General features: G+C 35.0%; 1 protein-coding gene across 1 annotated transcript in view; it reads right to left on the bottom strand.

Moving 5' to 3' along the window:
• Nucleotides 1-21,062, bottom strand: part of NUDCD1 (NudC domain containing 1) — a 35,662-nt gene that overhangs the window by 3,361 nt on the left and 11,239 nt on the right. Inside the window, exons 3-9 of the mRNA XM_021546568.3 lie at nt 13,205-13,390; nt 11,293-11,473; nt 8,744-8,929; nt 5,902-6,109; nt 3,712-3,856; nt 2,287-2,412; nt 427-586 (exon numbers count right to left, since the gene is read on the bottom strand). Of these exons, the coding sequence (XP_021402243.1) occupies nt 427-586; nt 2,287-2,412; nt 3,712-3,856; nt 5,902-6,109; nt 8,744-8,929; nt 11,293-11,473; nt 13,205-13,390 (1,192 nt within the window). The remainder of the gene's footprint in view (nt 1-426; nt 587-2,286; nt 2,413-3,711; nt 3,857-5,901; nt 6,110-8,743; nt 8,930-11,292; nt 11,474-13,204; nt 13,391-21,062) is intronic.

The raw sequence follows: 21,062 nt of genomic DNA, 5'->3' as shown, positions 1-21,062 counted from the left end.
AACTGGTTAACAATCCACTGAACTCACTTCACTGCTAGGGATATGGTCTGTGTATGGTCAGTCAAACCTCCCCCTCTCTAGACAGGTTACAGATTTCCTTCACGGATTCTCATGGGATAGACTTCTTGTTTTTATAGGTGCAAACTCATTTCTTACAAAAATAGATTGCTACTCAAACTAATTCTCATTCTTATGATTCTTTTCTTATGGGAACTTGACAGGCTAACAGCAAGGCCTAAACCATGTCTTACAAGGCCTCTCTCTTCTATAAGGTTTTACCTATATGCAACAAGCTACCATGCTGCTTTCAACAGAATTATATCTTTCAATTCAGATTTAAGTAAGTGAAATATCAACATAAGCCAAACCAGCAGTGTTCATATAGGAAAGTCTCAGAGGTGTGTGACACAGAAGCTAATTTCTTACCTAAAGCATTAAAAGTTGCAATGTGTTCCCACATATTCTCTGGCTGGTCAGAGTGAGGCTGCCAGAGAAGAGCATCAACATCATGCCTCAGGCAGAAGCATGGCATTTCTTTGGGATTCACAACAACAGAGAAAAGATACTGGTTGCTTCCAAGATTAATCTGAAAACAAAACAAATACAACATATTGATTCAAAGCATCAATAGCAGATTCTGTTATACATATTGCCAAAGTCAGATGATCAACAGTTTTATGTTTGTTACTTGACAAAATGTTTGAAATCATTAAGCTGCATCCCACTGATCAACAGCTCAATACAACACAGGTACCTTACACATTTCAAAGAGATGCTATTAAGATTGTTGGAATAATATTCAGAGAAACATTATGTCCACTACACAAGCAAATGGGAAAGTGTTTTGGGCAGAAATGGTTCCCTAGGATAGATCCTAACCTGCAACTTCTCATCTTAGGAAAAGATTCTCTCTAATTAATCACATCTGGTTTTCTGCAGGGCTAAGAGGGAAGGAAATACTGTCCCTCTCAGCTAAGAGATGGCAAGCACTGAAACAAGGATTAGACAGAATACTAAAATTATGAAATGTTGACATTTTTTAATTTACTTGCAAACAAATAATTACTAAATTTCAGATCAGCACAATAAAAATATTTGTAGGATTTGTGGTTAAAGAGCTGTACCAGCCCCATTTCTGAAGGAAAAGGCCCCATAATTGCTAACAAGAAACCCCAGTCAACTTGAAAGATTTTCACTAAATCAAAGTGAAAATATATTCCTGTATGCTGAAAAACCTCATATTTCTACATACACTAACAAGGACCAAAGCTGCAAGTTCCCATAGAAGGGGCTGAATTTAGTTTTTCCTACCCGCAGCAACTGTCCTTTGACCGTAACATTTTAAACACATTAAACTTTGACTTACTTTTATGCCACCCATTTTAAGAACTCTTTACAAGAACCGTGGAGTTTAAATTTGCTCTACTATTACTTGCTGCTTGCTAGAAAGCAGCCTTTTGTGATGCACAAAAGCATCCCTTTTGTGATGAGCTTACATTCCTCCTGGTCTGTGGACTCTGGGGTATTTCTTACCCTTCAGTGTGAGAAGCAGTAGTTTAGGCTGAGTTATTTAGAACTTTATCCAGTCTGGTCTTGAAAATCTCAAGGACAGAGGTTGCACAATTTCCTAGACAACCCCAATCATGCTACAACCACAAGGTAGTTTTTGCTTTCATCCAGTTTCAAAATAAACCCCAAAAACACCATGACAATGAGTTAATCTGTAATGTTTTCATATTATTTCGTTGTTGCCAACTCTAGGCAACAACCCAGATCAAATCCTAGCTTCCTGTTAGTCAGGACTGCTTAGAACCTAGATGAAGCCTGCTATTGAAGCATTTTGCCCCCAGTCTGCTATTTTTAGTGTGACTGACAAAGAAGTATTATGAAGTGATCTATGGTCCAGCTTCTTAGTAAAAACTGTAAGGTTTCTACCAGGCTGTCTGAAAAATTACTGAGGAAGATGCAAACTAAGTCATCTGAAGAATTTTATGCCACTGAAAAATACCCTTTCCTTATAATTACTTTGATATAACTTTGTTTTTTCAAATGGCTCACTTGTGAAAGTGCATGTATTTTTTATGAGAACAAAAGGAGCTTTGTTTTTATATTAAAATGACATTGAAGGACACATATGAATTGACAATTTCTGTTGCTACAGTGATTTGATATTATGGGAGATACTATGTGATTTCAAGAGTCTACAAATTTTTGTATTCATAATAGAGGTCCATTTCCAAACAAAAAATATTTTAAAGTATTTCTATAATAGTTTGCAGTACTTACTATATGAGTGACTTTCAAGGTATCACCATCAAATCTGCTCAAGCTTGCACCATCTTCAAGAAAAGCATCGCATTCTTCTAACTCTTGAGCATTACAAGGTGGGTTTTCTTTTTCAGGGTTTGGATTCTGAAAAAAAGAATGAACTAGACTGAAAATCGAAACTACTGAAAAAAAATCCTTTTTATAAAAAAAAAAAACAACTCAAAGAACAATTTAATGTGAAGAATTATTTGCATATCTATACATACTGGAAAATTAAGGTATTATGTACTTACTCAAAATTAATAGAATGATTTCTGCTCTGGAGGACAGCAGAAGTGGTAAGTACAATAAAATCAATTTCAGTTTGAAGAAAGGTGCATAGGCCACTAAAACATGGACAATAAATTCCCTTCTCTAAGTGGCAAAAGCACACAATCCTGAAAACATATGCACATTTAGTAAATGTACATCAGTGTAAGCTTGCTTCATCTTGCCATCAGTAATGCTATTAAAAAATAGATTCATTAATTTGATATGCAGCTCTAAATACATGAAACATTTTAGTTTTGTTATTAATTTTAATTTATTAAAATCTATTTTAAATTAATGAAAACTTATGATTAAAAATCATCACTTTAAGCTCAGTATGAAGTACAAAATAAAAGAAATTTAAAGTTCAAAAAAAATCTATGGTAAAAAGATACACTACAATATCTTTCTCACAAATACTGAGGGAGAGAGGAGGGAAATCAGTCTGGAGTACTAAATAGAATTTATTTTAATAACAGTTTTGAGCCTTTTTAAAAACAAAGTAATAATCCAAACCTAATATATCAAAAGCCACAGGGAGGCACACTTCACAAGTTTCAGATGAGATGCCATTTTTTAATTAATCCAAGTATCAAGAAAATTTCAGCTAAAAATTACATTTTAGTTCAAACAGACTTCCTGTATAACAAAAATGCCAGAAAGAACATGAGTCATATTTATAGTTTCCTAAATTTTCCTTTTAAACATTTAAGTAATCATTTACACTCTGAAGGTCAAATACAGTAACCCTAGCAAGACAGTAAAAAAGTTTTGCTAGCCTATTGATAAACAAGAAACACACATCTTTCAAAATCATTTAATTAATTGCTTTAAAACAAACTGGCACATCCTAAATGGTGGGAACAAAATTTATTTTCAGTGTTAAATCAGGCTTCTGTTTGGTGTACAGACACCATCACAGAAGTTAAACTGAGTTTCCCTTGAAGATGGTTTTACTGTTCAAAGTGCATTCACAACTCTAGTGCCATTAGTTTGTTACAGTTTCAATTAAAAATTAATAAATAGTAAAAGAACTATTGATGAGCTGGGTCAATGCAGTGCAAATAAGGGTAGCAAGAAAAGACAACATGCAAAAGCACAAGAATTTGAAGTGTTTGATTCTTGACTCTTTACCATTACTTCAGAGGTAAGATGCATCAGGCTTTCAGCTATTTCAGAGCACTGGGAGGGGTCCATAATGAATTCCCCTCTTGTGTCACCAACAATTAGCTCTGTCCACCGGCATCCCTCATTTTTCTTAATCAGAGAGATTTCCAAACTGAAATGCAAAGAGAAGACAAAGACTAGCATGTGAAAACACAACATCCATTTGTCAGATTAGTTAAAAAGCTCTAAGTGTACATAAGAACAGTTCTCTTCAAAATGAATTAATAAGGAAAGTCACATAACAGAAACCATTAGCATTCAAATTACAAAATAAATTATTCTAGAGAAAAACAGACCAAGGATGTGATTTCTAGTACAGAAACCTCAGGGTTTTCAAGGTAAGTGTAGTTTATCCTGAAGCAGTCTCATTAAAATATTTAAATATGGCAGGAAATCACTTGTAAAAAAATCTGTTCCAAGAGTGTCAGAATTTTACTACAGAGGTTTATTTGCAACATAATCAGTAGTTCTTAGGGCTACTTAAGTGCATCCTACCTCTATATAACATTTGGGACAAAAAGATTTATATTTTATAGACCTCAGAAATAATACATCAACTAATTATCTATACTGTCTATCTAAAATAATACCTTAGAAGAGATAAGATTTTCATAACAAGTAAAAAAAACCCCAACAACAACAAAGAGAACCCAGTATAATCACTAAACTATTGGGAATAACTAATTAAGTAAATGAAATAGAAGACACAGCCTGATGCACCAACATAGTAGTTCTATTTAAATACTCTGTTGGACAAACACAAAGATATAATGGTAAAACTGAAGTCAGTTTTATCATACTCACTTTTTAGATACATTTACAGGCTCTGCAGCAATGAAAGCTGTAGTGTTCCTGACAGAAAACCATCTAAGTTACTCATTACTGCACCCTAGCAGTAACTATTTAGTGAACTCTGAAGCAATGACAATGGTATTAGGAGCATCATACTTTTACAGAAGACATTTGGAGCAAGTTTTTGACTTTTAATCAATAGATTTACATCAGTGTTGCAGTACAAGCATTAAGAACTGAGTGCAACTTATTATAGTGAAATATGTAATTACCCTTTTTCATTAAAGAAAAAGCCTGATATTCATGCAATAACACTCACTGGAATGAGTAATTAAAAATTAACTTGTTCAGCTTATAAAACATCAAGATACTCAGTTATTTTTCAGCAGCAGGTTTTATTAAAAACCAACAACCCCACATATTTTAATCACAGTCAAATTTTAATAGACAGCAATAGTATAGCCTATATAAAAATATTAGTCCCTCTAATTTTTTTTTTTTTTGAGAATTACTGTCTTTTACAGTTAACCTTTTGGAAACTGCAAAAAGCCAACCTTATCACAACGTAAAGGGCAGCTTTTGTTTTAGATAAACAGCTATGAGCTGTTGAGTGGATCACCTGGTGGTGTTCATGTTTCTTCTTGAGCTCATTAAAGAGTGTGAATATCTCTGAGATAACCAGACCAGCATGGGGGAGTGAATACATGGCTCAGCCCAGGCAGAGTATGAAAACTAGACAATGCACAAAGAAAAATCTGACTATGTTTTATGGAGCTCTGAATTCTTTTTTTGCACCCTCTCCATTCTTTCATATTTTTATTTCAGAATGAGAAAAACACCTAAAAGTTACTTTCAAAATAAAAGCAGGAACATATCTATTTGAGGTCTACAGCATGTTAAGTTCACACAGATTCATTTTCTATAATGTACATAATATATAACTTTTTAGAAAACTATCTTAAGGAATTTATAAGTCAAGACTAAAGAATTTTGGTTGTATTATTACTAAAATGCTTGTTTGTGGAAAGTTGAAGAGAAATTACATACAACAAGGTACATTCAGACTAATCAATCCTGAAACATATGTTGAACCTACAAATCTATGTTTAGCATTTTGATGCTAGGTGGGTTTTTTTCCTGGAAAATAACTGCAAAAGGAAGGGATTACTTTCACAATTAGATAAAGAAACAGTACTATAACAGCAAAAGCCAGTGAACTGTTTTCAGCAGAGGAGGCATTCCTGCAAGAAGGGACATGGGGTGTAGCATTAAATGAGACCATCCCAGAAGGGCCAGAAGTCAGATATGGTGTCTGTTTTAAAATCAGTTCCTATCAATAAAAAAACTAAAACATATAGAGAATACCTTTTGTCCTCTTTAATTATCCATGTGCAGCTTTCGTGGTCCACAGATGAATGGAGCTTCCCTTCCATCAAAGGAGGCTGGTCTTTCAGTGTAACACATATATTATCAGGGGAAAAATGTATTTTTATGTCATCTCTCGTGATGTCTTGAGGCAGGTGAACTGTTATGGTCACATCATCTTCCGTCTGCTGCCAGTAGTAGAGAGGGTCTACAATTGGAAACATGCAGCAAAACACAAACTAAGTTACAAGGATTACTGGATTCCACAGCATTCAGTGCTGAGACACACGAAATGTTCTGAAAGTGTGTTTTTGAAAAAGTGGAAATTAATTTTTACTCTTGAACAATTTGCACAATATATATCCTGAACTTAAAATGGAGAAACACCTTTTTAGTAATCAAGCCTGTTTGTGTCCCTCATTTGGAAAGTAATTTATATCATGTCTATATTCAAATATGTTGATATATAATGGGCATTAATTATTACTGTTAAGTTTACTGTAGTATTATGAAATTGAAATGCAAAATGTACTTAAATACAATGAAACAATGATTATTAATTTGGTTGAGGAATCAGGTGCAGTATACTGAGACACTTGCATGCATTCAGAGGAGGCAACGAGGCTGGTGAGGAGCTTGGAACACAAACCCTGTGAGGAACGGCTGAGGGAGCTGGGAGTGTTTAGCCTGGAGAAAAGGAGACTCAGAGGTGACCTTATCACTCTCTACAACTTCCTGACAGGTGGGTGTAGTCAGGTGGGGGTTGGTCTCTCTCCAGGCAGAAGCTGACAGAATGAGAGGACACAGTCTAAAGCTGTGCCAAGGGAAATATAGGATGGATAGGAAAAAGTTTATTGTGGAAAGAGTGTAAAGTACTGGAATTGTCTGCCTGACGAGGTGGTGGAGTCACCATCCCTGGATGTGTTTAAACAAAGACTGGATGTGGCACTCGTGCCATGGCTCAGTTGAGGTGTTAGGGCTGGGTTGGACTCGATGATCTTAAAGGTCTCTTTCAACCTAGTCATTCTGTGAAAAGCTACTGCATGCTAGAAGTACAAATCATTCAGAGATGTGAAAACTTCTTTCTTATATAGCTATGCTGACTACTCAATAGAAATGATTTTATAAAACTAGGTAGTCTTAATCTGCTTCAGCTAATGGAGATGAAATAGAACTGCTTGCCCAGAGGTAGTGGTTCGACTTCTACTACTGTGTTTAGAAGCTGTCTGATTATTAAACTGCTAGAAGAAATGGCCTTTTAAGAGAAATGTTTATACAGAAGGAAGGCTATGACAGCCATGAGTGGGTAATGCACAGAAAATACAAATACAGATGAATATATTTTCAAAAGAGCAATCTTGTAAAAGTTACCTTTCTATTTTGAGAAAAAGTAAAGTATGGGTTCCCCTTGAAGGCCCTCAAGTTGTCACAACCCAACCCAAGATTCCACTGATCAAAACCTCATTCCAGCAGCTGTGATTCTGGAAGGACTCTTGCACTGTTTCCTGCTGCCACAACTGCCCTGGTTGCAATGGATCAGTCACAGATGCTATCATTATACTTCCCCAGAAACTATCATTGTCTGAGACATGAGAGCCTTTAAAATTGTGAACACTGACACAAACTGTATCTGATATTAGAAGTCCATTTTACCTGCAATTTTATATAACTGTGCAAATAAAACTAGAGCCTACATTAGGTTCAGCAAAAGGCAACTATATCATGGTGCTCAGTGCACTGAAGAACTTCTTCACCTCAAGATTTATATGTACAACTATTCTTAATAAAATTACAATATAATATAATATAATATACAATAAAATATAATAAATATACAGTGTAATATACTGTATATTTATATACAATATATGTATATATAAATATAATAAATACTATATATGTATATATAATAAAGATGTGTGTATGATATATATAATATACATATATGTGCATGTAATATATACAATATATGTATAGAATAAATATAAATATAAATATATATAAATAAACAAACAATAAAATATAATAAAATATAAAACATCACATTTGTCACAGTGTTTGACATTAACATATTCCAGAAATTTGATCCTTTTGAATTGTTTTCCAAATAGATTTTCACACTATTGACAAAGATTGTGCTACTATTCTTCAGTTAGAATTTGTTCACTAACCAATGCCACATAGGCAGAAACAGAAACCAAATGTGAAACAATCCAACATAATTACATAAACATAGACATTATGCAGCTTAGTGATACTTAGGAATAAACAACTATATTAATAGATTTTTACATACTTTGTTTTGACTGCAAAGAAAAAGTATGAATGCATTTCGTTGAAATTTTTCTGAACTGCTTTCCCACTGGAGAAAAGAGAATCTTTTAGAGGAATCTCATTCCTTAAAAATATTTTTCAAAATAATTATTTAAATTTTAAAAAGGCTGGAATAAATTACATATCAAAAAGCTTTCTGATGAGTAACAGTTTGGGGAGGTCCAGGCACCCCTCCCATCTAGGAAGACTGTCTTCTTAATTTGAGTACTTCACACAGATACCTAAATTTAAACATTAGCAATCCAACTAATACCAAAAACTTATTATATGTCTGTCTGCAAAATATCCCTTTCCTTAAGACAACAAAATTCTTTAATGGTCTCCTATCCATAAAAAAGAACCTAATATCGGTTTATGCACAATACAACTTGCAACAGCAAAGGCAAACAAACAAACAAAAGTCAATCTGTCCATAAGACAGATATTAAAACATTTATTTCTGTAGTTTCCAAATAAATGCTAAACAAGATTTGTCCTGAGTCAAAGAAGAGAGCAGCCTAAGTCTTACCTTTCTTTTCATTTGATACATTTGCTTCATCATTTTCTTCTAATTCATCACTTTCACTTTGCATAGATGTGAATGGTTTGTGGGAAACAATCATTAGACCATCCCCACTTGGCTCTATTGCTGCATAATGGGGGACTGATTTTCCTTGCAAAACTCTCCTTTTAATGATTTCATATCTATGATCACCTATAAAATAAAATTTTAAAGTCATAATATATTTCTAGAAGACACATTATTATCTAAGGAACTCATTATATTTAAAAATATTATGCACTCCTACCTGTTAAATCACAGTACCATGGTTTTCCATATGCTAGATTAATCTAAGACTGCCTTTTATTATTATGATGTCTTTGCTGATCACAGCTAGCTCAGCACATCCTCTGTACAAACAGTATTCCTAAAAGTCTGGTTAATAAAAGAAAACCAACTTTGAAAGGGTATACCTTTGTTACAGTTCTCCAAAGTACCACAGAAGATATGAAAAGACTTAACCACTGCCCCCATTCTGACTTATTTTCATGCTTCCTTTTTTTTTGTTCTTTGGTAAAACAATAGTGGTGAGTGTGATCCCCTTGTCCAGTGTGCCAAACAGGGCAGAGATCTCACATTTGTTGGTGTCAAAGAGACACAACCATGTTTTAAAGCTTTGCTTTGATGAAGCATAGATTTTGATAATATAATAAATGGCTTGTTGATTAACTATTTACTTTTATTAAAATCTGTTTTGATAAACTGCATTCATAGAAAGTTTCAAGGAAAGGCAAGCAACAGTAAATGACTACTGATGAAAGAGATTATAGAGTATTTTAATTCCTCAAAACAACTTTTATCTTTGAGACTGGTTCATACAGCAGTCTGATTTGTGCTATGTTTGTTTAAATGAAATAAAAATTTATTTCTCTCTTCATAATTAACGATTACTTTGAATTTTGTTATTTGCATCTCTAGTGACAGTAATTTCAAACAATTTTTGTTCCCTGGAAATGCTGGAGAACTGGCAAGACTTTCTGAAAGATTTTTAAATCCACTTTAATGGATTCCAAGAATATTTGTCATAAGTTATAAAACACACAATGTAAAAAAGAATTTTTTAAAAAAGAGTACAGTATTAAAAATATAATAAAAGTCTGTGTTGGTGCTCTCATGAGTAACAGTCTTCAGTTCTATACTGGCCATGTTATTGATTTAGTTTTTCTTCTAAGTTATAAACAGTAATGTTCAGAGGTTTCTTTCTATTGTTAGCTTGCCACAAAAGCATAAGGCAGTTGGTCTCATGTGGCCTTCTGAGAAATATTTCCATCATCCAAGGTTTCAACAGCAGGAAACAACTAAAGCCACTGGGGGCAACACAAATGGTGAAAGGTCTGGAAAGAATGTCCTGTCAAGACTAGGTGAGGACTTGAGGCTTGTCTAGGTTGGAGAAAATGCGGCTGAGGGTCAACCTACAGTCTTCCTAGGGAGGGGAAGTGGAGATGGAAGTGCTGAGCTCTTCTTCCTGGTAGCCAGGAACAGGACATATGGGAATGGTTCAAAGCTGCACCAGATGAGGTTCAGACTGGACATCAGGAAGCATTTATTTCCTGAGAGAGTGGTTAAACACTGGAACAGGCTTCCTTGAGAGATGGTCAAAGCCCCATCTGTCAGTGTTTAAGAGGCATTTGGACAATGCTCTTAACAACAGGCTTTAACTGGTCAGGCTCTTGGACCAGATGACAGTTGTAGGTCATTTCCAAATGAATTATTCTGTTCTATGCTATGTTATCCATAACATGTATGTTGGAGATGGAAGAACATTTGGCTAATAATATGACAGTATGCCTCAAATACTTTAGTTCAACTAGTTTAAAATCTTGTTTCTGTCAGTATCAAAATTTTATTTCTTGGAACATAATGAGGAAGACCATATCACAGTCATACTGAACATATAAAGTATCATTTGTAAAACTTCATTACGATAAAATATTAATTAGTAGGTATTAATATACTAGTATGTTTTCAATGTGTTTGTCAAAAATTAATGGAATAACTTCATACTCTTATTGCAGGAAACCCTAAAATATGCAGTATTTACTTTTTATACTATAGGTCTTTCATTTATCTCATACTACTTCCAATCTCCTACATCATTAATTGGAAGCTAAAAAAAAACAACTAAAAAAAACTTAAGACCCATATCCAGCTGTACAATATTTTAAAAAATAGAATTAGTTAGAAATAGTTCCGTATAACCTCGATTTTGCAAGACCAAGCTAAACAAAAGTTGCATTTCATAACATTCAAGTAAAGTGCTATCTTGCTTTCTAATTGTCTTAATGACGCAAGTGCAAAACTTTACTTCTTCCTGTTTTCCAAATGTCTGTCAAAATTTAGGTCCATAACCAATAACTTGATCTCAAAATATAAGAAAAAATTACCTATGTAAAATCTAAGCTGTGGAAAAGAAATATCAGAACCCGTGCAAAAATAACTTCTAAAGCAAAGAATAAAAACAACATTTTTATTTTTTTAAACATTACTCACCAGTAATATAGATGAAAAACACTTACCCTCTTTTCCTTTTGCAATTGTAACCCATTCCAAAGTAACATGAAATCCACTTCCTTTTGTGTCTAGTTCATCTTTTTCTACCCTAAGCAGCAGCACAGCTACTGAATGTGCATCAGATTTTACAAATGAAACACTGTGTGCTACAATAAATGGACTTCCTAGTTCTTCATTAAACACAATCTAGAAGACAAAAACATAATTAAAAAGTCAGACAATTACAGCTGGAAGCCTTGCTCTTTTACAGAAAGCAGGGGAGGGTTTCAGGAATGTCAAATCAGTAACAGTTTGTTTCCCACAAATCTCTCTGCCAATATGAACCCACAAATGTCACACATTTCTGGTTCTCCTTCTGTGGCTATCAGGCTGCTGTACTGAAATATTTTTAAACGTTATTGTTTATATTGAACAATCACTGTAATAGCCCATTAAACAAAGCACAAAAATCCCCAAACCTGTCTGCATTGTGGCTGTTTAGCACTGCAATTAACAGAGGTACAGCAACTAACAAGAACAAGAGGGTCTATAAACACTGCCTATCAACTGGGCAAAGAGTCTCACACTCAAGGTGAAAATGCAGGCATTTCCCAAGGCCCTCACTAATTCTCTAGATACTTCAACATTCTGAAAATCTTTGTAGACCTTGACATGTGCAAAGAAGACATAAAGGTCCAAAACATCATTGCCAGTGTTCAATCATCAAACGTGCCATTATTTAGCTTTGCAAAGATATCTCATTTTCCTCCTCTATGAAGTAAGAAATAAAAAGCAAAAATGAAATGAAGGAGAATAATATTCATGTTCAGGAGAAGCTAGGGTTAGAAGTTCTTAAGTTTTTATTTATGTACATGGATTGGAAAAGTCCATCCAATATTTGAGGTAGGTAGGCAGAATAAATAACTATTACTGTCATACTGAAAGGCTATTAGGCACCACTGTGAATATAAAATGTCATTAATTATGATATTAAAGTTATGCATTTCATTAATTAATAAAAATATTTCTATTATATGAAAATTATTTCATACAGAAAGACTCTGTATCTTATAGCATGAAACATTTTGTACCTATAGTTGGAAGTTTTAAGTCTAAAAACCATGTATTTCAAATTTTTTCAAAAAGTACTCATTCAGCAAAAAACTAAAGAAGATAAAACCAAAATGAATCCAAATAACAGAGAAGAAAAATAAGAAAATAAGCATTATTTGCTAGAAGATTAACACATAAAAATGAAAGAACAAATCAAAGAATAAATTACAAAGAATTCAAGCTGCAGCAGTTGAATGAATATAGACTCAATCCAGCTGTTGTTATTGAAACCTGATAAAGTTTGAGAATTTATAGGGTTGTGACTAAACATTACTCTAAACAATTCTAAACCACTGTGTGCTGTACATACTCAACAAATAAATTTAAATGATGACAGAACCTCAGATATAAATCTTGTATTTTTGTTACACTGACAACTTCAGTGTAACTTATTAATGTGTCAGCATTCTCACACAGAATAAAAACTAGATGTTATTTATTACCAAGCATCTAGAAAAAGGATGATTAATTTCCTTTACTGAACTCTCAAAAGATGTAGAGAAAGGAGCTAATCCATCATGTTGAAATCTTCCACTTCAGTATATACACCTATGTTTCTGTCAATACTAAAACATCTGTGATTTCTTAGGAAACTACCCTCTAATAAAGAAAACAGATACAAAATGCAGGCACTTTTTACCAGCTTCACCTTCATAAATAGAGGAACTAACCACAGAACACGAGACTCACAACTTCAGGCAGAAATGCAACAATTGTATTTGTTATGTCCAAGCAGGATAACAAATATCATTATTAATGCAGTTAGATAACTTTGATAGGGATATGTGTAGACCTCCTAAATATATTATTTATTGCAGGACATACCTCCCACTTTTCAGTTGCACTGCTTCCACGCTTGCCTGATTTAATTAAATACAGTCTTCCTGTACCATCAGAAAGGGTAACCCACGTGGAGGATGAGAAATGCATTGAGGCACAAAGGCGATTATCACATGCAGTCAAGTCTGTTGGTAGCCTGAAAACTTCTCTTGGTTTTTGCAGAGCAGTGTCCTATAAACAAAGAGTCATGAACTAAGCCTTTATGAAGTATTTATTAATTTCAGTAAATATTAGAGGCAAATTAAAAATAATAAATCTCAGTAGCAATGTACCAGTGTTGTGTATCATTGAGCATATTTGGAAAAAAGTGGGCAGCAAGCATAATTCCCACATATGCGGAAAAGGTGGTGGAAATTCATCAAATTGGCTCTGAGTGTTTTCGAATTCATATTTCAGTGCTCTTTTTCTTCAATTTTAAGCAGTAACTATATTTTGCATTATAAAAGGCTTTTATTTTCCCCTAGCATTCCTATATAATAATCACTTACCTCAAATAATTCTAGTCCCAGGAAAAATGTGGAGACTTAAAAAGAAATAAAGCCACACAGAATTGTACTCAAACTGGTGAGGCTGCACCTCAGGTCCTGGGTTTAGGTTTGGACCCTGCACTATAAGAAACACACTGAGGGGCTGAATCGTGTCCAGAGAAGGGCAGTGGAGCCAAGAATGGATCTGGAGCACAACTCCTATGAGGAGCAGAGCAGCTGAGGGAGCTGGGGTTTTGCCTGGAGAAAAGAAGGCTCGGGGGGACCTTATGGTTCTCTACAAATACCTGAAAGGAGGTTGTAGCCAGTTAAAGTTTGGTCTCTTCTCACTAATAATAAGTGACAGGACAAGACGAAATGTCCTCAAGTTGCTCCAGGAGAGGTTTAGACTATATCTGGAAAAATTTCCTGACCAGAAGGAAAACAGGCTATAAAACAGGCTGCCCTCACCAGAAGGAAAACAGGAAAACCTATAAAACAGGCTGCCCAGGGTATATCAATATATCAATGGATATATTTCAAAGATGTGGATACGGCAGTTAGGGACACAGATTAGTGATGGACTTAGCAGTGCTGGGTGACTAGTGGGACTGAATGATCCTAAAAGGATTTTTCAACCTAAACAATTTTATGATTCTACTACATGTCAGGATAGCTTTATATGGCATTCCATTGCAGTGCCACACTGCAAGCTTCTTTAAGCTGAACTACAGATAGCTTTTGAGCAGGAATAAACAGAGACACTGTGGTGAAAAAAATGCACAGATGATATAATTCTACAGTAAACAATCAAGACATACACATTTTTTTTTAAATTATGCATAACATTACATTTTACAAAAAAAAAAAACAAACTTATTTTCTACTCTAATTTTGTACAAATCAGCTTGATTCAATAACAGTGCAAAATGGATGTTATATTAACAATTTCATCTATATTTCTAGTAACTGTTCCCATAAGTCCTGCTTTAGTTCTGTGTTGTGTTCCTAATTTCCTGATAATTCTAACAGAAAAAAAACTGCTTTCATGCTTAAAATTGGATTTCCAACTGTTTTCATTAAGTACAGTGGCACGTCTTCCAGCACATCTTTTAGGGATTATACTTTATCTTCGGCCTTCACTCTCACATACAGCTCTTTCTTTGCTGAATAAGGCTTTGTGACTGACTTTCTGATCATTATTTGGCTAATTGAATGTCAGCCATGCTGCTGCCTGCTTAGGACTAAGATTTATTTCCATTTGTTTGTTGAAGTAATCTCCAAAAACCCAAAAGGCTTGTTAGGTTAAAAGAAAACTCTAACAAAATCTTTATGATTTGAAAATAATTTAGTGTCACAGTTTAAAAAACAATCAGGACATGCTTTATTAGCAATACAACTTGTTCAGCTACTTATGAAGTAGACCAGGCTGCAGCATTAAGAGCACAAACAAAATATTCTCACAGAAAAATATAAGAAGCAAACTGGAGATTCAGCAACATCACAGTCACATCTCTATAATCTGTTAAATAACTGAAATAGAACGTAGTAATTTGAATTTTTTCAACTGAACTAAGAAGCTGTTAAATAAAATGGGCTGGCAGTCTGTCACAAGTGGGGTCCCCAGGGATTGATACCAGGCACACACAGAACATCTTCATGAGGTACCTGGATGACAGGATGGGAAGCACCCTCACCCCATTTGCTGATAACACTAAACTAGGTTAGACATGTACCCTCAAGGGAAACATGTGGCACAGAGAGCCAGAGAGCCTGGAAGAATGAGGCAGCAAGAATACTGGGAAAATAAGCAAAGACCAGCATGGTCCAGCACCTGGAATGGAACAACCAGAGAGCTCAGAACAGGCCAGGATCCATGTGGCAGGAAGAAGCCCTGGTGAGGGCAACAGGGATAACAGGGATAACAAGCTGACCATGAGCCAGCAGGGCGATGCTGCAGCATCAAAGGTAAATGGGATCCTGGGCTGCATCTGCACAAGTATCACTGCCAGAGATATGAGATGTGATCATCCACTCTACCCAGTGCTTGTCAGGTCCCACCTGGAGTAATGTTGTAAGAAGACATGGAGAGATTGGAAAAGGCGCAAAGGACAGCCATGAAAACCATCAAATGACCGGAGAAACCCCCCTTTGTGAGAAGATTGAAGGGGTTAGGCCTTGTCTCCCTAGAGAAGATTCAGGGGAGACACCACCACAGTGTTCCAGGGTAGCCACAAGGAGGTCAGGGGCTCTCTCTTCACAAGCAGCCAGGAAGAGAAGACAATGGACAACAGCTAACAGTTGCATTAGGAGAGGTTTCATCTAGGCATAAGAGAAGTTTTACAGTGACTGGATAATAAATCAATGACTGGAACAACCTCCCCAGGGACATGGCAGAAACTCCATCAGGTTTTCGAGACAGAACTGGAGAGAGTGCTAGATAACCTCATCTAGGCTCCTTTCACCATGAAAGCTTGGCCTATATAATCTTTTGAGATCCCTTCATCTGGGCTGTTCTAAGATTCTAAAATAAACAAAAAATATAATTTAAAAAATCCAAACCTACACCATATTCACCACCTTGTCCCTCTTATAGATTCATAGACTGCAGAATCTGATCTGCTGTCTTCAAACAGGTCTTTCAGTAGTAACAAAGAAAAGCAATTCCTGTTCTTTGCTGTATCTTTGGGGAAACATTTCACAGGAAGTTATCGTTGTTTCCCCTAATTTACAGTGTTTATATATATATATGTATGTATGTACATATATATATATATATATATGTATGTATGTATCATATATGAAGTAAAGTTAGATAAATTCATAGGTACTTTACAAGCTAGTGTAACCACAGGTATTTGAATTTCTGAAAAAAAAGAGGTGCCTGACTGATCTTTAGAGATCATCCCTTTTTAAACCCAATCTATCTTCTTAATCCAACAACAGATAGACAATGTTGAAAACATAAAAAATGTTATAGAACCAATGAAACTATATTTTGTTTTATTTTACTAGGGTCATTTCGAGTCAGTTGATCTACAATTATTTCTGAAGGTCCACAAATCAGAAACCTCTGTTTAACAAGAGGGAAAATTTTCCCTCATTACTAAAAAATCAGCATTGCTGTCACTAAGATGAAAATATATTTACAAAGAAATGTATTTATAAAAATAGAAAAACAAATTTGAAAAATGTTACAGGGACAGTTTTGAAGATATTGACAAGCATGTAAAAAGAAGCACAAACAGAAGCATACTTTTGTATTGACAACCTGGGTGGGAAACAAATAATTTTTGATTCCCTAACAGAAAATGTTTTTTAGTCTCAGGTCCATCCTTAACGTAGTAAGGCATGAGACTAAGAAATAACAGTGAAAACATTCAAGATAAAACTGTGTCTCATTATAGACCTCAAATATTCAGCCACAAATAATTTAAACATCTTCTGTCCTTCTATTTTCATTCAAATAATCAGTAAGTAGCTTGGGGGGAATAATCTACTTCTAGCAAAAGAAACTTACTCATTCTGCCCTGTGAAATAAAGCAGACAAAAATATACATACAAAGGACCATCTGCAGAAGAGTCCTTTGCACTTGTGCACGTCAATGCAGTACAGAGAGAGCACACTGCACGTAAAGCGTTCAGCAGCCTCATTTATTGAGAACCCTGCCTTTGAGGGCATTTCAAAACATTCCTATTTTCCAGACGTTAGTAAAATCAGATGTGCATTTAACACATCCTGAAAGGTAAGCAAAAGATATTGCATTTGGGTAAGTACCATTTTATAAGCAACAGCAAAAAAAGACCAGATAACAAACAGATAGTCTGCCCGCCACCTGCCTTTTGGGCCTACTTAAATTGCTATTAGAGATTACTGTATGCAACAAGATGATTGTGAAACCTGCAATGGAAAATTCACAAATTTTTAATTATTAGAAGCATTCAGAGTCAGTTTCTGGAGTCAGTTGTGTCACCTACACCCGTTGGACTATTCTGCTAATTTATAACACATTCAGAAGGAGAGAATGAAAGAATTGAAATGAAAAAACCCAAAATAAACCAAACCTAAAACCCAAAAAAGTATCACACAATCACTAGATACAATGAATTTTGGCTTCCTCATATTTTATTTAATTTTCACATTTCACTGAAAGGCTTTTTTTTCCCTACAAAGTAGAAAATTCTCCATTGTAACTAGCAATGATTACTGACCCGAGGGAAAAAAAGTCAAAATCCTGTGTATCTTATCATGGAAAGAGGAAGCATCATTCTTCTTAACAGTGACTTATAGGGACATACTATATAATATTACAGAAGACCACACTTTTATCAGCCTTCAAGTGCATTTTAACAATAAGCTTCAATTAGTTTTGGATGCAATTAGAATAAAAAATTATCAACTCCTTAATTTTCTAAGGCTCACATCAGAATTATCAGCATTGAGCAGGAATTTCAGAACTCAAATCTCCTGAAAAAATTATAAACAATCTTTACTACAAACCTTTCAAATTTTCTTTCAATAGGCAAGAAAGGAAATTATCTTCTTCACAACCTTTCTGTTCACTAATTTAACTTTAGGCATTTATTAGAACAGTCTCTAATCTCATTCTGACAATGAAAATAATGGACTTCCCTGAAGATGAAACAAAACCTCCTCTCAAATCCCCTTGTGTCAGATTAGCTTTCTGACTGACTGTTTCCTTGTTCACTAGGTGGTTAACTGGGGTCATAGTAACTCCCTGCTTTAGAAGCATGAGGGGATGGTGAGAGTCTGTAGTCATGTATTATACCAGCAAGAACTGGCTAAAACAACTTGACACTGCTCGGGCATCGGTCAGCACTGGTGAGCAACTGTATTGTCCATCCCTTGTTTTTCCTTTTTTTTTTTTTTATCTCTCTTTTTATTTCTCTCTCTTTTCACTATAACTATTATTTTTGTTGTTCTTATTATTAAATTTTGCTTTATATAAATTATTAAACTGTTCTTACCTCAGTGTGTGGGTTTTACCTTTTCTGGTCTCCTTGCCAACCTACTGGGGATGGAGGAGCAGCAGTGAGCAAGCAGCTGCATTGTACTTAGTTGTCAGCTGGGGCTAAATGACAATACTGTACAAATATGGGATATTTTGTAAAAGATTTAAAATAAAAATTAATTTTTTCAAGGAAATAACTGGGAATAAGTAAGGAATAAAGGAATAAAAAAGAAAGGGAAAAAGAGAAGTTTTAAGTCATGTGGCAATTCCCACAAAGTAGAAGTAACAAATACAAGACAAAGTTTTTATGAAAAATCAAAATACCTAGGCATTTGACACATCTCTTTAATTGAAAAAAAATGTCCTTACCCAGCATTCTGAATAACAAAGAGACAAGTATTTAACACTCTGAAACACAACAATGAAAGATTTTGTTGTTCTCTATTTGCTTTCTTATCCTGTCTTGTTTCAAGCAGAATTTCCACATTGTGTCTGGTGCCACTAACAGTTGTTCTGAACTGAAATTAACTGAAAATTACAGAAACAGTATTCCATAGCTAATTCTTATTGGAAATTAAAGAGATGAAAAGATTATGCCATTAAGGATTTTGATTAAGTGTGAGATGAGTTCCTATTGCCACAATTTTTCAATTTGATTATCTGAGCATAAAAAGAAACCAAGTTGTCTTTGCAAGAAGAGCTTAAGGTCAAGAAACCAAGTCCAGCTGCTAAAGGAGAAAACTTTGAATGTTCTGCAGCTATATATGAATGCTGCAAACACCAATCAAAAAAGTTGAGTCAGATGCATAAAAACATGACCAATTAAAAAATCTCAAATCAGTAATCCCATCACTACCCTGCCCACTGGGTGTTTAAAGCAAAGTATTGATTGCTGCTGGCATACCAAATGAAAAAAGTCCAACAGCTGTAACAGGAGAAGGTTAAACCTATTATACAGCATTTCCAGCCAAGTAAGAGTAACAATTTCCTCAAGCTGGTATAAAAACCCACCTAAATACTACTCATCCATCAATACAGAAGAACTGCTTCTGTTGATCACTTCTCTTTTTTCAATTTTGTGTGATTTTAAGTGCATGATGTTATGTGCACTTCTTTTCCTTCACAGATGACATCTGTTTAAACATCTAAGTTGCAGGGATAATTCATGATATACGGATAGCCAACACACTGTCATATTAGAACCAAAGCTACAACCAAAATAAGAAATAAAACCAGAAATAATGATGTTAGAAAGCCTATGTGTTCTTTCACTCTGATTTTAGGATGAACACATTACCCTGTTTCATCTTCTGTTTTAAAGAAGACTGACATTAATTTTAATTGTAAGCTGTACTTGGCCAAAACCAATGCTATTTTTAATATACATTTGACTAATATATGGCTGGGCACATTTGTAATGAGACACCTTGTTGACGTTTCTGAACACACATTCCTTTTTATTCATATGCAAACATGTTTCCTTTGCAAAACAGCACAGTATCGTATATTAGGACAGAAGATGGTGCCTATTTATTTCACAGTTTAATCAGTTTTATTTCCCCCTTCAGGTGGAACCAAAACTTGTGACCAGATATTAATCAAATGCCATTATCACGAAATAGGTCCTAGGGAAGAATAATTTTAAGGTCAATTTATAGGCTGTTGTAAAATCTTTTATCTGCTAAGAAATAAATTTAAACAGGTAGTGCCCTTCTAATGAAGGAATGTATTGGGTGTCTGTGTTGTGCAGGCAGAGGAGACCTGCAGGGGTGGCCTCAGTGAGGAAGGGCCAGGGCTGCCCAGTGCACATTCCACTTCCAGCTGGCTCCACTGGACTCTCCATTGGAGATAGCTGAGCTTGTCAGCTAAGCCAGTGGTGTGGAACAGAGGTTTGCCTGCAGCCCTTGGAGCAGACCATGGAAAAGCAGGCTGTCCTCCTAAAACCCACAGAGAACAGATATCCACACTATTGTCCATGAAAAAGTACACAGTGGAGCAAGTACAAGTTTCTGAACAATGGAGCTTGTTCCTGGTACAAGCTTTGTGTGACCTTCTTTCTTGCCAGCCTACACTAGTACTAATTGACAATAAATTAAATAATTTTCCCCAAGCTCAAGTCTGCTTTCGTGGTAACTGGTAAGTGATCTCCCTGGTTTTATGCTCATTCACAAGCTTTTCTCTCTCTTTTTCTCACCATCTTGTTGAATAGGGAGCGTGAGAGAGTATTCGGGTGGGCATCCAGCAGCAAGCCAGGGATAAAAGGATAAAACAAAAAATGAGATTATGACAAGCCACTGGTAAGAGAAGGCTTTCTTTTAGATGTTTCTACTAGGAATCCAGATAATGTCAAAAGTTTTGGAAGAAGTCCTAGAAGATTATTTTGTCACAGTAAGAGTCTGCCAAAGT

This window comes from Lonchura striata, chromosome 1 (genome assembly GCF_046129695.1).
Source record: "Lonchura striata isolate bLonStr1 chromosome 1, bLonStr1.mat, whole genome shotgun sequence".
NCBI classification, from domain to species: domain Eukaryota; kingdom Metazoa; phylum Chordata; class Aves; order Passeriformes; family Estrildidae; genus Lonchura; species Lonchura striata.
Note: the sequence above shows the minus strand (reverse complement) of the source record. Positions and strands in the feature narration are given on the sequence as shown.